This window comes from Thalassophryne amazonica, chromosome 15 (assembly GCF_902500255.1).
Source record: "Thalassophryne amazonica chromosome 15, fThaAma1.1, whole genome shotgun sequence".
NCBI classification, from domain to species: Eukaryota; Metazoa; Chordata; class Actinopteri; order Batrachoidiformes; family Batrachoididae; genus Thalassophryne; species Thalassophryne amazonica.
The window spans coordinates 82,859,945-82,878,196 of record NC_047117.1 but is presented as its reverse complement, the minus strand read 5'-3'; the positions used below and the strand labels follow the sequence as shown (position 1 = coordinate 82,878,196).

The following is an 18,252-nucleotide window of genomic DNA, read 5'->3' as shown; positions in this document are numbered from 1 at the left end:
CTATTCAAGGGTTGGCTGGGAGTAAGGCACTGCCAAAATGGGGACATTTGGAGTTGTCACCATTTGAGCTTCAAACCCGCTCTTCAGAATGTCATGTCACCGAAGGTTTGTTTCGTATGTGTGTATGTGTATATATGTGTGTGTGTGTGTGTATAGAGTTCATGAATATGATGCATTAATTAAACACAAAGGTCCAATGTTCTCTCCTTGAATGGGTCAGACTGGAATTATTTTTTTCTCTATGTATTTTTATAGCATTAACAACAAAACACACAATTTGTTGATAATGCTATAAAATGCCAGAAGATAGAAGTAGGGACAAACAAATTAAAACCAAAGTCCATTGTTGTCTTGATCGTCTCCTGACTTTTGCTTCGTCACATCTCAACCCCATCCAACCAATACTCCTCAATTTCTTTGTGTCTGGAGGACAGACAGACACACACACACACACCCCAAGTGTGTAATGGGTGTGTGCGTGTGTGTGTGTGGGGGGTGTTAATTAATTACCTCAATACACTTTGTGAGCATCAATCAGAAAATGTCCCATCTCTCAATAATTTGATGCAGTCAAAGCTGAAGGCCCCAATGGCGTTACATAATGCCCATATTTAGAAGTCTTAATTTAAAACAAACTCAGTCCAGAAATGCAGCTGAGTAGGTACAGAGTGCACGTAAACTGCACATGTATGTGTGAAGCTCAGACAGATGTGACTGCGGACCAGAGTTTCAACCCAAAAACCAAAGCAGCCGTCTGTCCGGCAGGTGGAGGAGGGGGGAGCTGAAAACAGACATTCCTTGGGAGTGTCTGCTTGAACTTCAGGGTAAACTCCGTCTCACCATCCCTCTGTTCTGCACGTGACCTCATCAGATGCCGACCCTCCTGCTTTACACCGACAGGTCCAAACTGTTCAAAGCCTCTGTGGATTTGCTACGTTGGTGCTATTTTAAGAAATCACTTGCAAAAATTTCTGTATTATTCTGAATACAAGATAGAGCCCCAAAGAAAATACATCTGAAAAACTGGGGTCATCTTATATTCAGGATCATCTTACATTCGGAACAATATACCTAGTTTTATGTTTAAGGGTTCAGTATAATTGTAGCATATGGCTTTGATGAATATGACTTTTTAAAAATCTTTGCTACTACATTAAACAAAGCAGTAAAAGAAGGATTTTTGGACAAGTGTCAAAAACCCCCAGAAAGGTAGAACATATAAATATTCTATGTCTGGTATCAGGGCATTCCTTCCTGGACTTGACCATCAGGAGCATTGAACTTGTAGAAACACTGGCTTACGGTATCTTGGCAGTGACATTTATCTCTGGGTCTTCAGCTTCTGACATCAAGAGACGCCTGGAAGAGCTTATGGAGTCTTCACGATGCTGGACAGAGATGTTTGGTGATGCTTCCTGTTTCACTGTACGGTTATGAGACTTGAATGCCAACCAGTGGCTTGAGGGGACAACTGGATGTCTCTGGTGCCATGTCTCTTCAGAAGGATCCATGGATACCACTGAAATGACTTTATGTCAAATGATAATAGGCAGATTCATATGAGGAGTAGTACTTGCACTGTGAAGGAACATCAGCCATGACATTTTGGACATGTCTGTCTGGGCATCTTCCAGCACACAGGTGCATCAGTGATGACGCTCATACTTGTGGCAGGGAGATGGATACTTTTGTGAGATAATGAATCAGCTGTCTGCTGGGTGGTTGCCATCCCGGACCTGGAGCGTTTCCATGGTGTTGTGGTTGTGGCGACATGCACATGCACTGACACATGGTGCCAGTGCATGCTCCCAGAGTTGACTTATTTTAGGATACACACAGCCATAACGTGTTTTTGCCCTTTCAAATAAAACTTTTAAACTTCAAATGCATAAATACTCGAGTACCAATGTCTCACCTCAGGTATGGGATCTGACAGCAGGGTGTAAAGTTTCTCGTGGGCGCTGTCCCGGACCCCACACCAGCGCGCCGGGTCAAAGTTCTGCCAGATTCGGCCCAGGCAAATGGCCACCCACTGCCGGAGCAGGGGGTGAGGATCTGACAGTTGCTCCAGGCAGTTGGCTATTAGGTTACCCTGCAGACAGGCCTCCTGTTGCCGAGGAGATGAGGGTAAGTGGTAGAAAGAGAAGAGAGGAAAGAGAGAGAGATGGCACAGAATTAAAAAGTACAATCGTACAAATGTGAATGTGCCTCATGCTTTGGATTTTCAATACTTTCAGGAATAGTGATCAACCCTACTCCTGGAGGTCACCTGGCCTGCATGTCCACATGTCCCTCCAACAAACACGGTCAAGTCTGGTGTTTCCCAACTCTTGATTGGCTGAGCACAACTGACTTAATTAAGGAATCTCTTTTTAACTTGGATTGTTGCAGGTAAGGCATGATTGAAATAATATTAATGTAACATACTTCTAACCTCTAACATAAACCAACCATCCCTGCTTCTCAAGACCAGGCATCTAAGTGGCTCTACTCTATTCTATTCTCTTCTATTCTGCTTCTTTTTTTTTTTTTTTTTTAAGATATTTAGATATACCTTAGTATAAACTAGTAGAGTTATACCTTAGAATTGGAATATATTATAGAAGACATACCTTACTGAATTTTCATGTATCACTGTATGTCAAAAAATGACCAAATTTAAATAGATTTAAATCTTAAATAAATAAAGTAATATTTTTTTTAAAAAACCTTGAGAAATGGGATAGGAGTTGAGCTGAATCCTGGATTTGCATCTCAGACAAGACAAGACCATTCACCTCCACTGTCCCAGTCCGCCCAGCTGTAATTGGGTACTGGCCCTGGCTGGGGAAGTAACCTGCGATGGACTGGCACCACCTGTAAGGGAAGTCTAAAGGCTCATTAATGTGCAATGTTAAATAAAGATACAGACGGAGCCTTCTGCCCACACTGTGTGTTCATATCGTCCATATATGTCTTCATTTTGTCAAAGTGTACAGACACCGATGAATAGGAGCAATACAACTGGAAATCATGGAGGCAGTGTAGCTCAAGTTCAAGTGAGAAACAACTTGAAGCACAAAGACCTGATGCAGACAGTTACCAACTGTGGAATATAGTTTTTAAAATATACATTTGTGTCATCAAGTATTTAATGGCCACACAGGCGACCTCTGCCTACACACTTTTTGTTCTATTGCAGACCATCGCCATGTTTAATGTTATCAAAAATCTTCAAGACAGGCTGCAGTGCCCTCTACTGGGTTTCTGATTAACATCCACACCAATGTAAAGGTTGTACGGAACTACATGGGCAGTAATGATCACACTTTTTGAAAAGCACAGATTGATTACCGTACATAAATGGATCATAAACGAGCCTTTAGACTCATCTACTTCACACTACAGTATCTTGGGATGAATATTGGTATCAATTGTCATGGTTCACCTTTTGGCTCCTGTCATGTTTCTGTGTTTGTTGATTTCATCATTTTGGAGTTAATGCCCAGTGTTTTTTCCTCCAGGTCTTTTAGTGCCGCTTTCATGAAGTGTTCTTATTTTGACTTTGTTTTGATTCCCAAGTTGTTGGCATCCAGGTTCATGTGCCCACACACTTCCAAATTTAATTGATTCACATTTTTTATAAGCTCCCTGAAAATATCTTTGAGTTGCCAGTTGCATCCTCAATTGCTGCAGCTTTTTGTTGTGTTGGTGACAATAAAACCTGTTCTAACCATCCAACTTTGTGTTTCATAGCATTGGGCTTCTTGCCATTACTCATTACATCAGTGGCCTGTATAGGACTCCACTTTTTTCCACCATCACAGTTCAGTTGTTTTAGTTCAGCTCCACTGTGGTGGTGCACAGTTGCAAAATTACAGAAATTGTGGCACTGTCTAGCTGCTTATGGACATATAGATGTGCTCACACCCGCAGCATACTGACAAACCTATATTTTCTCCTGCAAACTGAAACATCTTTACTAAGAGCGACAACTCGCCCTTCTTTCTGTTCCTTGCTTTGTTTTCTGCTCTGTGATCACACCTCTTAGCTGAACACTGGGAACTGAAATATTAAGAAGCCAGTGCTCAGCGACATGTAGTGAACAAGGTAACGCCACGGATACTGCAGTAATGAGTGCTGTTGTTCAGCGTAAGAAGGATAAATAATGGAGAAAGCAGAAACTCTGTAATGCTGGAGATCATCTATTATTTACAGGCCAATGAGAGAGAGGTGGGAGTATTGAGTAAGCACAGAGACGTGGAAGAAGAATGGTGTTTCTCAGCTTCTTCAGCCTTTCTGATTCATATGATACGACAGAGAGGTACTATAAAGTGTTGGGAAAGTGACACAACAAAGCAAAACAAATCATAAGAAAACACACGAGACAAACAGCACTCACACGTAGACACACAAGTAAGTGGAAGAGGCTGAAATCAAAAAGGTAATGATGGTGGAAAATATCAAAATGACGAGTTACACCTTCCCAACATCACGCTGCTGCCCATTTGATCCACAGCAAACATATAAGGCTTTTGGGATTGAAAGCCAGCGGCCAAGAGCAGGCCGAAGTGACATTTGCAGTGATAAAGTGTCACCATGGAGGTACGGGGACCAAGACGGAGACTGCAGAAGTGAGTGTTGGTGACAAAATTGTCACATCACCAATATCTCCCAGAAACACAATGGGCAATACTCTCATCTCTCAATGTGACGGCCGGCCCTGAAGACGCCGCTGCAGTTATAGTGAGGGAGGTAAATGAATTATTTGGTGCTCCGTCCCTCTGCGGCGTCTCACCATCAAACAGAAGCACACACACACCCGTACCTGTCCTGTATTATAGCTGTTGACAATAACGGCCAAGATGAAGACGGCCATCGTTCGGTGTTCAGCCTACAAGACAAACATATATTTTACTTGTCAACGTTTCTGGTGTTGTATTTCTTTGTGGACGTACGGCGTTTTGGTGGCCAAATTCAAGCAATGCTAACAGAAGTGGATACTCACGGGCATGTAACTGTCAGCCAACACGGACAGGAAGTACTTGTGGCCGTTGTCTTTCACCAGATCAGCTTGACACGACTGGACAGACGAGAGAGAGTGAAGGGACAATGCAGGTGGGAGAGAGTCATTAAATGTGTTTGCGTGTGTGTGTGTGTGAGAGAGAGAGAGAGAGAGAGAGAGAGAGAGAGAGAGAGAGAGAGAGAGAGAGAGAGAGAGAGAGAGAGAGAGAGAGAGAGAGAAGTGGACCGATTAAAGAGAAGGCATGAAATTCCAGACTGAAACATGGAAAAAATGGAAGCTTAAGGTCACTTTCAATTCACAGAGCATTCAGAGCAGTCACGTGGTTTCTCTAAACCACTACACTGCGGGCCGAGATGCTACTCAAGAAAAAGCTGAAAAGAAATCAGAAAAAAGTGGAGAAGCTTGAGGCAGAAAATATCTGACATTCCTCTTTGATTAATTATTACTTTAAAGCTAGAGTGTGTAGGATTTACCGTCATCTAGTGGTGAGATTGCAAATTGTATTAATCCATTGCAATAATGATTTTGTTTGCCTTTGCAGTTTTGCTTCTTTGGCCATGCCGATTCCTGCTCCTGTGCCTTCTCTTGTGTTAATATGTATGACCCTCCCATTCAAAAAAATGATATTTTTCAAACTTGCTAGCCTGCACTAGCAACCAGTAGACAGTTTATAGGGGAGCAACTGCTCATTCCTCTTTTTTTCTTCGTTAGTCTTCCAACCGCATTAAAAAAATGCAATAGGAAACCAAGTATGTTACATTACATTACATTATTACATTACAATACATTTGGCAGACGCTTTTATCCAAAGCGACTTACAAGAGGAGTATGTCCCTTCTGGGCTCCTGTATGAACACAGGGGTGCAACATGGCAGCCTTCATGAGGGGGCCCGCTCCCATGTAGATATGAGATGCTCATTTGAACATCATGAAAACACATTAATTCATTGTTTCAGGTCATTATACACCAAAAGGTGGTTATGAACACTATACTCTATTTCTGCTTTTAAACGGCAGTAAATTCTACACTCTGTAGCTTTAAAAAATAATGAATGCAGACACTAATAAAACATACTGTATGCAGTACTCCAGTTCAAGATTCATCAGTGCAAGAAACTGCATTTACACAAGCAGTCAGACCAAATGACAAACTGATTTTCTGAACTATTATCTTAAGTCACGTCTTTTATTTGCTGTTAATAGAAACAGAAAAATTTAAAACACATTGCACCAGGTGGAGGAAAGTTCCAAGATAACGAGTTCATACAGATGAATACATTACAGAGTGATTGAGTGTGTCTGTCTTACACTGTCAACAGCCAGGATCTTGGCCCAGATGAAAACCAGCAGTGGTCGCAGCTCTCTGGCTGAGCTCTGGAGCAGCTTTAATACATAGGGGAAGATTCCCACAGAGAGGGCCTGGAAACACACAGCGCCAAGATTGAATCAACAGTATTTATAGTGTCCCATCTATTACTCCCCAGGACTTCAGACATAATATGATTCTAACTGTGTGATCACAAAGATGAAAATGGATATGATGAAATCTTTTTTTAAAACTAAACTTAAGCTGAGACCTGGATTACTTTGCTTTTTGGACTACCAAGGAACACTGTGACCATGATACTGGAGGGCCCAGAAATTTGTCAAATTTAATGATATTATATATATATATATATATATATATATATATATATATATATATATATATATATATATATATATATGTCATGATGTAGTGTAAGGAGCTGGGCTACCAATATGTAAACCTGCGTTCAATCCCCAGTCAAGCTGCTCGTCTCTGTTCTTGCAAATGGATACCAGACATGGATGGGGACTGTGGCGGACTGATATCCCATCCAAGTGGAGTTACAGACTATCGTCCTCTTCATGGTACATAATCCACAGATAAGCACCAGCACCAATGGGCCTCAGGGACGATGTAGGATTTATTTTATGTATAAGGGTGGCCAACAGTGACAAAACGTCCCTCCCCAACACCAAAAGACGTCCTATTGACAGATGCTAGAGGGCTCTTGGGTTTTGATTTCCTCGTTCGAGCGCTCAATTCCGATACACAATGTCGCATGTTTGCCTCCAATATATTAAAAGTATCACTGCAGATCTTCATTGCATTAAGAACAGGACAATACTGACAGTCAACTGAATTGCAAAGTTTCCTGTCAAGATGGTACTTTACTGTTGGACTACAAATGGACAACAAACAACAACAAATCGATTGTGCAGTAAATCGTGGTTTGTTAACGTCCTTCATTTTTGGTGGATCACCACATCACTTCCAGTGGAAGTAAGCAGTCTGATACTGGGTGTGTGAGTGTGTGGATGTGAGACATCACTGTAAAACACTTTGAGCATCCCCATCACATGGAAAAGCACTATATAAATGCTATTTTTTCTATTTTTAATTTCCCACCACTACCCTTATCTGCGTCAGCTGGAATCCTTCCAACTCTTGGTTGGTACCATCAACATAAGAGTGCAAAGCCTACTCCCCACTCGCTACAGATGGACACAGAATTTAACATTAGATGATACGGATCCAAACCTCTTCAATCACCCAAAGCTCCTCCTGTTGAAATGTTGAAATCTGCTGCTATAATGTTTTGACCACTACATGACCTGTCAAGTGAAAAAGTTGGAAAACCCTTGGAATAAAAGAGTGAGTAGAACTGGCTGTCAAAATGATATGTAACTACAATAATATCACTTTTTGTATTAATTGAACAAGAGTAAAAGATTTCCTTTTGACATGAACCCTCTGGGGTTCAGGGACTCGTTGACGCATCCAGGTCATTTTACGATGCCTTCGGTAGTTCCCCTTGTAAGATATTTGCCTGTAGTATAATCCCCATGTGTTGCATATAAAAATGTTCAGAACAATCTCAGTGTTCTGAATATGAGACATATATTTGCCTAGAACACAATATAAATATATAATTTGGCTCTAAAGCTGAAAATATTAAATGTGTTTTTAGAAATTCTTCAAGTCATTAGTGAAAATACACCTTTAGTCATGTGAATGAAGTGTTTTGGTGTGAGAAATGGGTTTGATTTCAGATCAAAGTATAATAAATGTCATAAATTAAGCAACAATGCCCCTGGGAACTGCACTGTAGGCAGCTGGTAGATTGCAAAAGTACATATTTGTAAAATAATATCACTGAGCAGTGTCAGCTGGATGTATTCGCTTTTCAAATAAATCCTTATCGAATAAAGAAAAAAAAACTCAGACGTCCTTGTAAAATCCATAACTGCTCAGTAGAAAAAACCTTGAAAATAATCACTCCATGTGTTTTCTGCATTTTCTTTGAGTGGAGAGGACAAACCTGAAACTGAACCGTCTTCAGGTTGGTGGGAAGGCACTTTTAGATCTTTTCGGGGTGTTTAATTGCATGTTTCAGTGAACATCCCAGACTGATACACACTGCAGGGAGAGAGACACACTGAAATCGCAGGGCCATGTGATACTCTTCCACCTCAGATTGACAGATCGTCTCGAGGGGAGACGGAAACTACAGCTAAGAAGTTTCAGGAGGTGGTTGAACAACATCTCTGTGACAACCCTTTGCCAATTTATTAAGAGAAATATGACAAAAGGTGGATGTGGAAGTGCCAGCACATCTGTAGATCCCAGAGGGTTAATAAACTCAGCTTGATCTTGGAGTTACTTTAAGATCTGCATCTGAAGTGACACTGGATATAAAATCAGGCTGGCTGGTTTGCTTTTAGCTGGTTAGCTAATTATCGACTATCAATTCTGTGGCCGCTCTCGTTTAACAGTGTGGATCATAATCTTACAAGTTTCATATTTGATGCATTTATGAATCATGTTTCTTCAGTCGAACAGGTTGAGCAGATGCTGAACTAAAACGCACCAGACTGACAGCCCAGGGCCCCAAGTCCAAAAAACGTCCAAGCAGGTCTAAAGCACGCAGCCGATGCACCTGACTCAGGAGGACCTGAAAGAGATCAAAGATCAGAGGTCAAATATGCTGGCTGGACATTGGCGGGAGACCTGACATTAAAGGAGGAAGGAGGAGAAGGAAGGACAGCAGGAGAAACAGCAGAGAGTGAGTGGAGGTGGAGTGAAACAGGTGGTTCTCTCACCACCCCTGCAAACAAACTGGCACCAGGCTGCACATTACAGTGTGCTAGTGTGTACGTGTGTGTGTGTGCATATGAGAGTGGGTGCAGCCTTTTGGCTTCTCTCTGAGATCACGATTTAAAACAATATGTGCATAAACCTGATTTTCCATAAGTATGCATGTGCAGCCAAAACGTGTTCACGGAGGAGCAGCAGCCAAGGAAACTATTGTAAGGATGCAGATGGTACGTGCTGCAAAGGCAGGCAGCCGTGTGCACGTGATGTCTTATTTATGTAGCAATAAGCAGCGCAGTGCAGCACAGAGCCTGTGGGAGCGCTGGACATCCATCTTCACCCGACAGTTCCACAGTGTGAGTGCGGCAACAAGCATATGGAGGCAGGCGTGTGCGCACACGCACACACACGCACACACACACACCCAGTCACATCCAACGGAACCACGCAATGTATTATTAGGGTCCACCGTGAGTTCACTGTGGTGAGCGTGACTGCACATGCGGAGGGAAGCCAGGGGAAAACCATGCCAGGGTTAGCTCCCGCTCTGCAGGCGCGAGCATGGGAACAGGGATATTTGTGTGCGCCTTAAGGTCAACCAGCAAGAACCCAAGCAGTCCTCATCTTGCTCACTCAGTTTGTGTCAACATTCATCTTTTTGAACCACTTGGAACCTATTCCAGTCCAAACTCAAGAGATTGTTTCAGACTAAAATGCTCACAACAGCACTATCCTAGAACATGGATGGCAACCACCCAGATAGACACCCAGCCCATCACCACATCTTGAAAGCAACCATCTATTTACCACCGCCAGGTGAAAAGTGTTGGGACTCTCAACAATGAGACACCTGTGTGCTGGATCATGCTCAGAGGAATGTGCCACATGACCAATACAGTAGTGTTCAGAATAATAGTAGTGCTATGTGACTAAAAAGATTAATCCAGGTTTTGAGTATATTTCTTATTGTTACATGGGAAACAAGGTACCAGTTAGATTCAGTAGATTCTCACAAATCCAACAAGACCAAGCATTCATGATATGTACACTCTTAAGGCTATGAAATTGGGCTATTAGTAAAAAAAAAAAAAAGTAGAAAAGGGGGTGTTCACAATAATAGTAGTGTGGCATTCAGTCAGTGAGTTCATCAATTTTGTGGAACAAACAGGTGTGAATCACGTGTCCCCTATTTAAGGATGAAGCTAGCACCTGTTGAACATGCTTTTCTCTTTGAAAGCCTGAGGAAAATGGGACATTCAAGACATTGTTCAGAAGAACAGCGTAGTTTGATTAAAAAGTTGATTGGAGAGGGGAAAACTTATACACAGGTGCAAAAAATTATAGGCTGTTCATCTACAATGACCTCCAGTGCGTTAAAATGGACAAAAAAACCAGAGACGCGTGGAAGAAAACGGAAAACAGCCATCAAAATGGATAGAAGAATAACCAGAATGGCAAAGGCTCACCCACTGATCAGCTCCAGGATGATCAAAGACAGTCTGGAGTTACCTGTAAGTACTGTGACAGTTAGAAGACGCCTGTGTGAAGCTAATTTATGTGCAAGAATCCCTTGCAAAGTCCCTCTGTTAAATAAAAGACATGTGCATAAGAGGTTACAATTTGCCAAAGAACACATCAACTGGCCTAAAGAGAAATGGAGGAATATTTTGTGGACTGATGAGAGTAAAATTGTTCTTTTTGGGTCCAAGGGCCACAGACAGTTCGTGAGACGACCCCCAAACTCTGAATTCAAGCCACAGACCACAGTGAAGACAGTGAAGCATGGTGGTGCAAGCATCACGATATGGGCATGTTTCTCCTACTATGGTGTTGAGCCTATATATCGACAAGACAATGACCCCAAGCACACTAGTAAATGAGCAAAATCTTGGTTCCAAACCAACAAAATGAATGTTTTGGAGTGGCCTGCTCAATCCCCGGACCTAAATACAATTGAGAATTTATGGGGTGACATCAAAAAAAGAGGTTTCTGAAGCAAAACCAAGAAATGTGAATGAATTGTGGAATGTTGTTAAAGAATCTTGGAGTGGAATAACAGCTGAAAGGTGCCACAAAGTTGGCTGACTTCATGCTTCGCAGATGTGAAGAAATCATGAAAAACTGTGGTTATACAACTAAATACTAGTTTAGTGATTCACAGGATTGCTAAAAAAGCAGTTTGAACATAAAGGTTTTGAGTTTGTAGCATCAACAGCAGATGCAACTATTATTGTGAACACCCCCTTTTCTACTTTTTTTTTACTAAGAGCCCAGTTTCATAGCCTTAAGAGTGTGCAAATCATGAATGCTTGGTCTTGTTGGATTTGTGAGAATCTACTGAATCTACTGGTACCTTGTTTCCCATGTAACAATAAGAAATATACTCAAAACCTGGATTAATCTTTTTAGTCACATACCACTACTATTATTCTGAACACTACTGTATGTCGCAACTGACATCTAGTCACAATGCAAGTGATACTCCTCCTTAGCCAGACTGGGGTTAGCAATCTGGCTCAAAATGGATTCAACCCAGATTGCTTTCTAGCCAGACAGTGTTCAGACCAATTTTCTAAATCTGACTCTTCCTACACATGTATCCAATCTCAATCCGGATCAAACCAAAAGAAATGTGTTTGGACGTGGGAGCACGGATGTATGATTGGGACGAGTGAACGTGGGTGTACATGACACATGGAAGGAACACTCCCAGGCAGATTTTCTTAGCAAGAAGGTGCAACAGAGAAAGAAGGCTGCTTTCTGTTCTTGCCGTCATGGCTGCACTGAACACAGCCACGTTAGAGAGGACACTGTGGGCGCATGAACATACTGAGGAAGGCCAATGCCATGATCCCCAACCTTGCTGGATTCACGCCATAGTTGCGTTCAGATCTCGGTGAATCCCGCTCAAAAATAAACGCAAAAAATCTACCCAACTCGTGTCAGATTGCCAACCCCAATCTGAACAGGGCTTTAGTCTTCCTAAGTAACAGCTCGTTCAAAGTTATTCCAGTCTAACGCAAAGACCTCATACCAAAGGCATCCAGTAGTTGTCTCGGGTCACTGGTTAGCGCCAAAGTCTCACAACAAAACAGTAAGACAGGAAGCACCAGGTCTCTCAAGACGTGAACCTTCTTTCTCCCGCAAACATATCTGCATTACCAAAATACCTGTCCAAGGACCTGATGGTCCAGAATCTCTCTGGGCTTTGGGGTGCAATTAACAATTCTTTTCAGTTTTTATTCTATTATGAATTAGTTTGATTTTAAAATATGAACAATATCAAATGCCAATAAAAAGTAAATATTCCACAAGCTAAAGTAATACTTTTAAATATCTTTTTCTGGGCTGTCCAACAGTTTGACAAGCTGATATCCACAGAAAAAAAAACAAAGTTCTCTTATTTGTGGAGGATGTCCTTATTGTCCTTTATTTATTTATTGCCACTGAATCTGCTAAGGCTCATTTGTTTTTTGTTTTGCTTATAATGAGGGCATGATTTTATCTCAGACTAATTATATTTGCTGATTTACGCCATGCTTTTAATTTGCCATTTGAATTTTGACTTGTCTTTTATGCTATTTTTATTTTTTCTATAGAGCTGTTAACTTCTTTGTTTGTTTGCTTTTTTTACTATGGAGAGCACTTTGCAATTTTCTGACTGTCAGTGCAACATGAATAAATTGCATTGTTATCATTACAAATTATTTAAATTATCACCCTCTCAGGTGATTAACCAGCTAAATGTTTAAACTGTATTAAAATAAGTTAAGAGGTGTGTGTGAGCTTATTTGTCACCTTTCTTTATTTGTACAACACATTGATTCCAGTCTTCCTTACTGTGATGAGTAAGTAGCTCCCAGCATCACACTGTCACTGTGTCATGTTATTATATGACGCACATTTTGCGTGTCTTAATCCTTCTACAGACATGTGAACACTTTGCCATTACCATAAAAATCTGAATTTAGAGACGGTATAATCCTTTTACAAAATCAGTTAATCCTTCTTAGATGGAATGGCTGTTGTCAAGACAACGCAGCACAGTATCTCTCCTTGTTCTCCCTTTGCTCATTTCATTAAACAGCATTATTGATGGATTACTCTCTGCTGCCCATTTCTTTCTGCATCTTTCAAATGGAGACAGATTATATTAGGGCATTAAAGTGTAAATCCTCAACGAATGATAGTCTTAACTCCATTCTTATGCAACGCTCTGCTTAAGAGGGCATAAAACCTGCTTATGCGTCTCTCTATTACATCACAGAGCCTGAAGCAGCATTGAAATGACTACCCTCGTGGTGTAAAGCTGCATAATGTTGCATGAACTTAAAGGTTTCTGCCGTTTTACCATAAACACGCCACCTGCTATTGCTCTTTTTCTGCTGCTTGTTTCATGGCTCTGAAAGGGTCCAGATAGAAATACTGCCATGGACAGGCTGGTGCTGGAAGCTCGCAGAGTCAGCAGGAAATTACTATTCAACAGGGATGGCGGCAAACCTCTACTACGCTGTGACATAATATAATAAAACATCGCAAGTGAACAACCTGTGGGAGAGAAAGGTCCTGCTGAGATCGCTCACTAGCTGAAATACATGACTACGCTTTGGCAAGACTTCAACTCATTGAAAACTGTTGCAAACAAATTTAAAGTGACGGCAGAAAACACAATAGACGATGTTCTCATCCAGTTCCCTCTCTGCAGGGTTAGAATTTGTTGGTAGGTTTCTGTCATGCAAATGATGCCTTTATAAAGTGACAATCTGAAGAGAAGATGAATAAAAAGAAGAGAGTGTAAAAGCTTTGTTGTTTCCTAATACATATAGACCACGAAGATCTAGTAGCACATTTTAAATAATGTTTAAATTCTTTGTGTAAAGAAATCCCCTCCAAAAAATAAATAAATAAAGATGTCAGAAGTCATTTCAAAAACATTTATGTACAATATTTACAAGGGAATGTGAAACATATTTACAAGAGAAAGGGAAACAACTTAAAAATGAGATACAGACTGGAGATTGCAAAACAATTCGCAATTAAAAATATGTAAAAGTGATCGAGAAAGTTAAAAGATATTCACACCAGAGAAAAATAAAAAAATAAAAAAATAAATAAAAGTATTCTCACTCGTCCTTTGCATCCTCAGTGGTGTAAAAGATTTCTGAATGTTCAGCTTCAGATATTTGAACCCAGGCCAACGTATCATGATTTACATGTTCTAATAAAGTCTAGAAATGTACCTGGAGCACAATAGGGAGCTGCTCGGGAGGATTTCGGTTCTCCACGCCCATGGTCAACCACACCTGAAACGCCGTCAGCTGCTCCGCAAAGAAGGGACTGTGCTGGGGACAAGAAGGAGCAAATCAATAAATCAAACTAATTTTATCTCCAAAGTTCATTTTATAGAATGTATTCTGCACTTTCTTGCAGGAACACAGTGTGTAGCGGCTGTTCTGTTTCACGAGAACCCTGACACAACGCAGTAAGACGTGACACCGCACTGCAGCAGTGACATAAATCCTGATCCGTCATCGCTCTGTTCTCGTTCTCGCTCTCCCTCTCTCCTTGCCTTGTTCTGACACGTGGTGCAGCACAGCCGCGGCACTTTGCCTGATTGATTGGTTGCTGGCTGCAGAGTTTTTGATCACACAGAGCGTTAATATTGCAGAATTACGACAGTGTTGTGGAGACGACTGATGGATGGAAGAGAGGGACACAGCAACACTTCACAGCTGGATGGCCGCATTAATTTGTGCATAATCAAACCTTAACACACACAAAGAAAACAAAAAAGTGCTGCATGTTGGGTATCGGCCGCCCCCAACACCCCACCTTCCATACATACAAATGTCTTAATCAGTAAGAGGGACAGTATTAAAATCTAGCACTTTATTATTACTGGGCAATGACACCCGGTGGTCATGAAGACATTAAGTGCTACAGCATTTAACCACAACTACCTTGACCTTCAACCAAACAACTGACCTCTGGCTGACCTTGTCATGGTAATACTACAATCCACCTAAAGTTGTGCACCATTTGCTCCAAACCATGTCAAAAATCAAATTCCTCAATCTTGACCTTTGCAAAAATGAATTCTTTAAAGTGTGTATCACTAGTAAATACAATGTCAAATGAGGTATTATAAATAAAGAATTATGAAAATATTGATGTAATTTGTAGCTTCAGATGTATCTTCAAGATGAACACAGACTTCTGGTCCACGGCAACATGGAGAAGTGAACAGTGGATTTACGCAGGAAGCCCTCAGCTTGTGGTGTGTAACACAAAGACTGTTAAATTACAAAAATAAACATGTTAAATAAACATGCATTGGACAACATATTGGATATATGATTCAGTTTGAACAAAAGAAATCTTCAGATGAACACAGACTACTGACCTACACTGCTGAATGAATGAATAAATGAATTTATTCAGCACACACACAACAATAACAAAAACCTCAAAAATAGGACAATTTAACAGTGAACCTGTGTGACTGAAAGGGTGTGGGCAGAAGCAAAAGCTTATAAACACACCCCTTTTACCATAAAATTTAAAATGTACACACACACACACACACACACACACACACACACACACACACACACACACACACACACACACACACACACACACACACACACACACACACACACACACACACACACACACACATATACAGTGAGGAAAATAAGTATTTGAACACCCTGCGGTTTTGCAAGTTCTCCCACTTAGAAATCATGGAGGGGTCTGAAATTTTCATCTTAGGTGCATGTCCACTGTGAGAGACATAATCTAAAAAAATACATCCGGAAATTACAATGTATGATTTTTAAATAATTCATTTGCATTTTATTGCATAAAATAAGTATATGACCCCCTACCAACCAACCAGCAAGAATTCTGGCTCACACAGACCTGTTAATTTTTCTTTAAGAAGCCCTCTTATTCTGCACTCTTTACCTGTATTAATTGCACCTGTTTGAACTTCTTACCTGTATAAAAGACACCTGTTCACACACTCAATCAATCACACTCCAACCTGTCCACCATAGCCAAGACCAAAGAGCTGTCTAAGGACACCAGGGACAAAACTGTAGACCTGCACAAGGCTGGGATGGACTACAGGACAACAGGCAAGCAGCTCGGTAGAAGACAACAACTGTTATGATTATTTATTAGAAAGTGGAAGAAACACAAGATGACTGTCAATCTCCCTCAGTCTGGGATTCCATGTAAGATCTCACTTTGTGGGGTAAGGATGATTCTGAGAAAGCTCAGAACTACACAGGAGGACCTGGTCAATGACCTAAAGAGAGCTGGGACCACAGTCACAAAGATTACATTAGTAACACATGATGCCGTCATGGTTTAAAATCCTGCAGGGCAGCAAGGTTCCCCTGCTCAAGGCAGCACATGTCCAGGCCCGTTTGAAGTTCACCAGTGACCATCTGGATGATCCAGAGGAGGCATGGGAGAAGGTCATGTGGTCAGATGAGACCAGAATAGAGCTTTTTGGAATCAACTCCACTTACCATGTTTAGAGGATGAGAACAACCCCAAGAAAACCATCCCAACCATGAAGCATGGGGGTGGAAACATCATACTCTGGGGGTGCTCTTCTGAAAAGGGGACAGGATGACTGCACTGTATTGAAGGGAGGATGGATGGGGTCATGTATTGTGAAATTTTGGCAAACAACCTCCTTCCCTCAGTAAGAGCATTGAAAGTGGATCATGGCTGGGTGTTCCAGCATGACAATGACCCCAAACACACAGCCAGGGAGGGGCTCCGTAAGAAGCATTTCAAGGTCCTGGAGTGGCCTGGCCAGTCTCCAGACCTGAACTCAATAGAAAATCTTTGGAGGGAGCTGAAACTCCAAACTGAAAGATCTAGAGAAGATCTGTATGGAGGAGTGGACCAAAATCCCTGCTGCAGTGTGTGCAAACCTGGTGAAAAACTACAGGAAATGTTTGACCTCTGTAATTGCAAACAAAGGCTACTGTACTAAATATTAACATTGATTTTCACAGGTGTTCAAATACTTATTTGCAGCAGTAACATACAAATAAATTATTAAAAAAATCATACATTGTGATTTCCGGATTTTTTTTTAGATTATGTCTCTCACAGTGGACATGCACCTAAGATGAAAATTTCAGACCCCTCCATGATTTCTAAATGGGAGAACTGTTCAAATGCTTATTTTCCTCACTGTGTGTATATATATATATATATATATACGAGGTCTGTCAATAAAGCAACGGTCCTTTTTATTTTTTTCAAAAACTATATGGATTTCATTCATATGTTTTTACGTCAGACATGCTTGAACCCTCGTGCGCATGTGTGAGTTTTTCCACGCCTGTCGGTGACATCATTCGCCTGTGAGCACTCCTTGTGGGAGGAGTCCGCACGTCTTTCATTAAAAAAATCTCCTTTAACAGTGGAATATCCGGATAAAATGCTGAAACCGACTTCTTCTGAAACTTCTCTGTTCTCTCACGACGTCCTGGATCAATAGAGCCTGAAATGTGGAGGTTTTCAGCTTGAACAGGCTGACGACGGCGGCTGAGAGCGCTGAGCGACGTCTCGCTCCGTGGGAAGTCCTTAAAGCGACAGAATCACCTCAAAATCTCTCATCAGCCATTAAAATTTTCACTGAAAACCAGCTTAATTTTTCGAACCGTGTCCACTTCGATGTGTCTCACAGGTTTAGAAAAAATTTTGATCAAACAACGCGCCAGTCTCTCAGCAACTTCTCAGACAAAGGAATTCCGACAAGGGGCTGGACGACTCCTCCCACAAGGAGTGCTCACAGGCGAATGACGTCACCGACAGGCATGGAAAAACTCACGCATGCGCACGAGGGTTCAAGCATGTCTGACGTAAAAACATATGAATGAAATCCATATAGTTTTTGAAAAAAATAAAAAGGACCGTTACTTTACTGACAGCCCTCGTATATATATACACACACACACACACACACACACACACACACACAAACAAACAAACAACAGCAAACACCAAGCACAAACAGGATGATTTAATCCATGAACAACAAAAAAAAATTCCAAACACAACCACACAAACAATAGTGCACAATCCCCAAAAACAA

General features: G+C 41.3%; 1 protein-coding gene across 9 annotated transcripts in view; it reads right to left on the bottom strand.

The window, feature by feature from the left end:
- The window catches only part of rptor (regulatory associated protein of MTOR, complex 1), a 323,941-nt gene that overhangs the window by 69,467 nt on the left and 236,222 nt on the right, over nt 1–18,252 (bottom strand). For all 9 annotated transcript variants that reach the window (XM_034188053.1, XM_034188054.1, XM_034188058.1 and 6 more), the window contains 6 exons: nt 14,366–14,467; nt 8,902–8,985; nt 6,314–6,424; nt 4,988–5,062; nt 4,808–4,873; nt 1,916–2,107 (listed from right to left, as the gene is read on the bottom strand). In XM_034188053.1, coding sequence (XP_034043944.1) covers nt 1,916–2,107; nt 4,808–4,873; nt 4,988–5,062; nt 6,314–6,424; nt 8,902–8,985; nt 14,366–14,467 — 630 coding nt within the window. The remainder of the gene's footprint in view (nt 1–1,915; nt 2,108–4,807; nt 4,874–4,987; nt 5,063–6,313; nt 6,425–8,901; nt 8,986–14,365; nt 14,468–18,252) is intronic.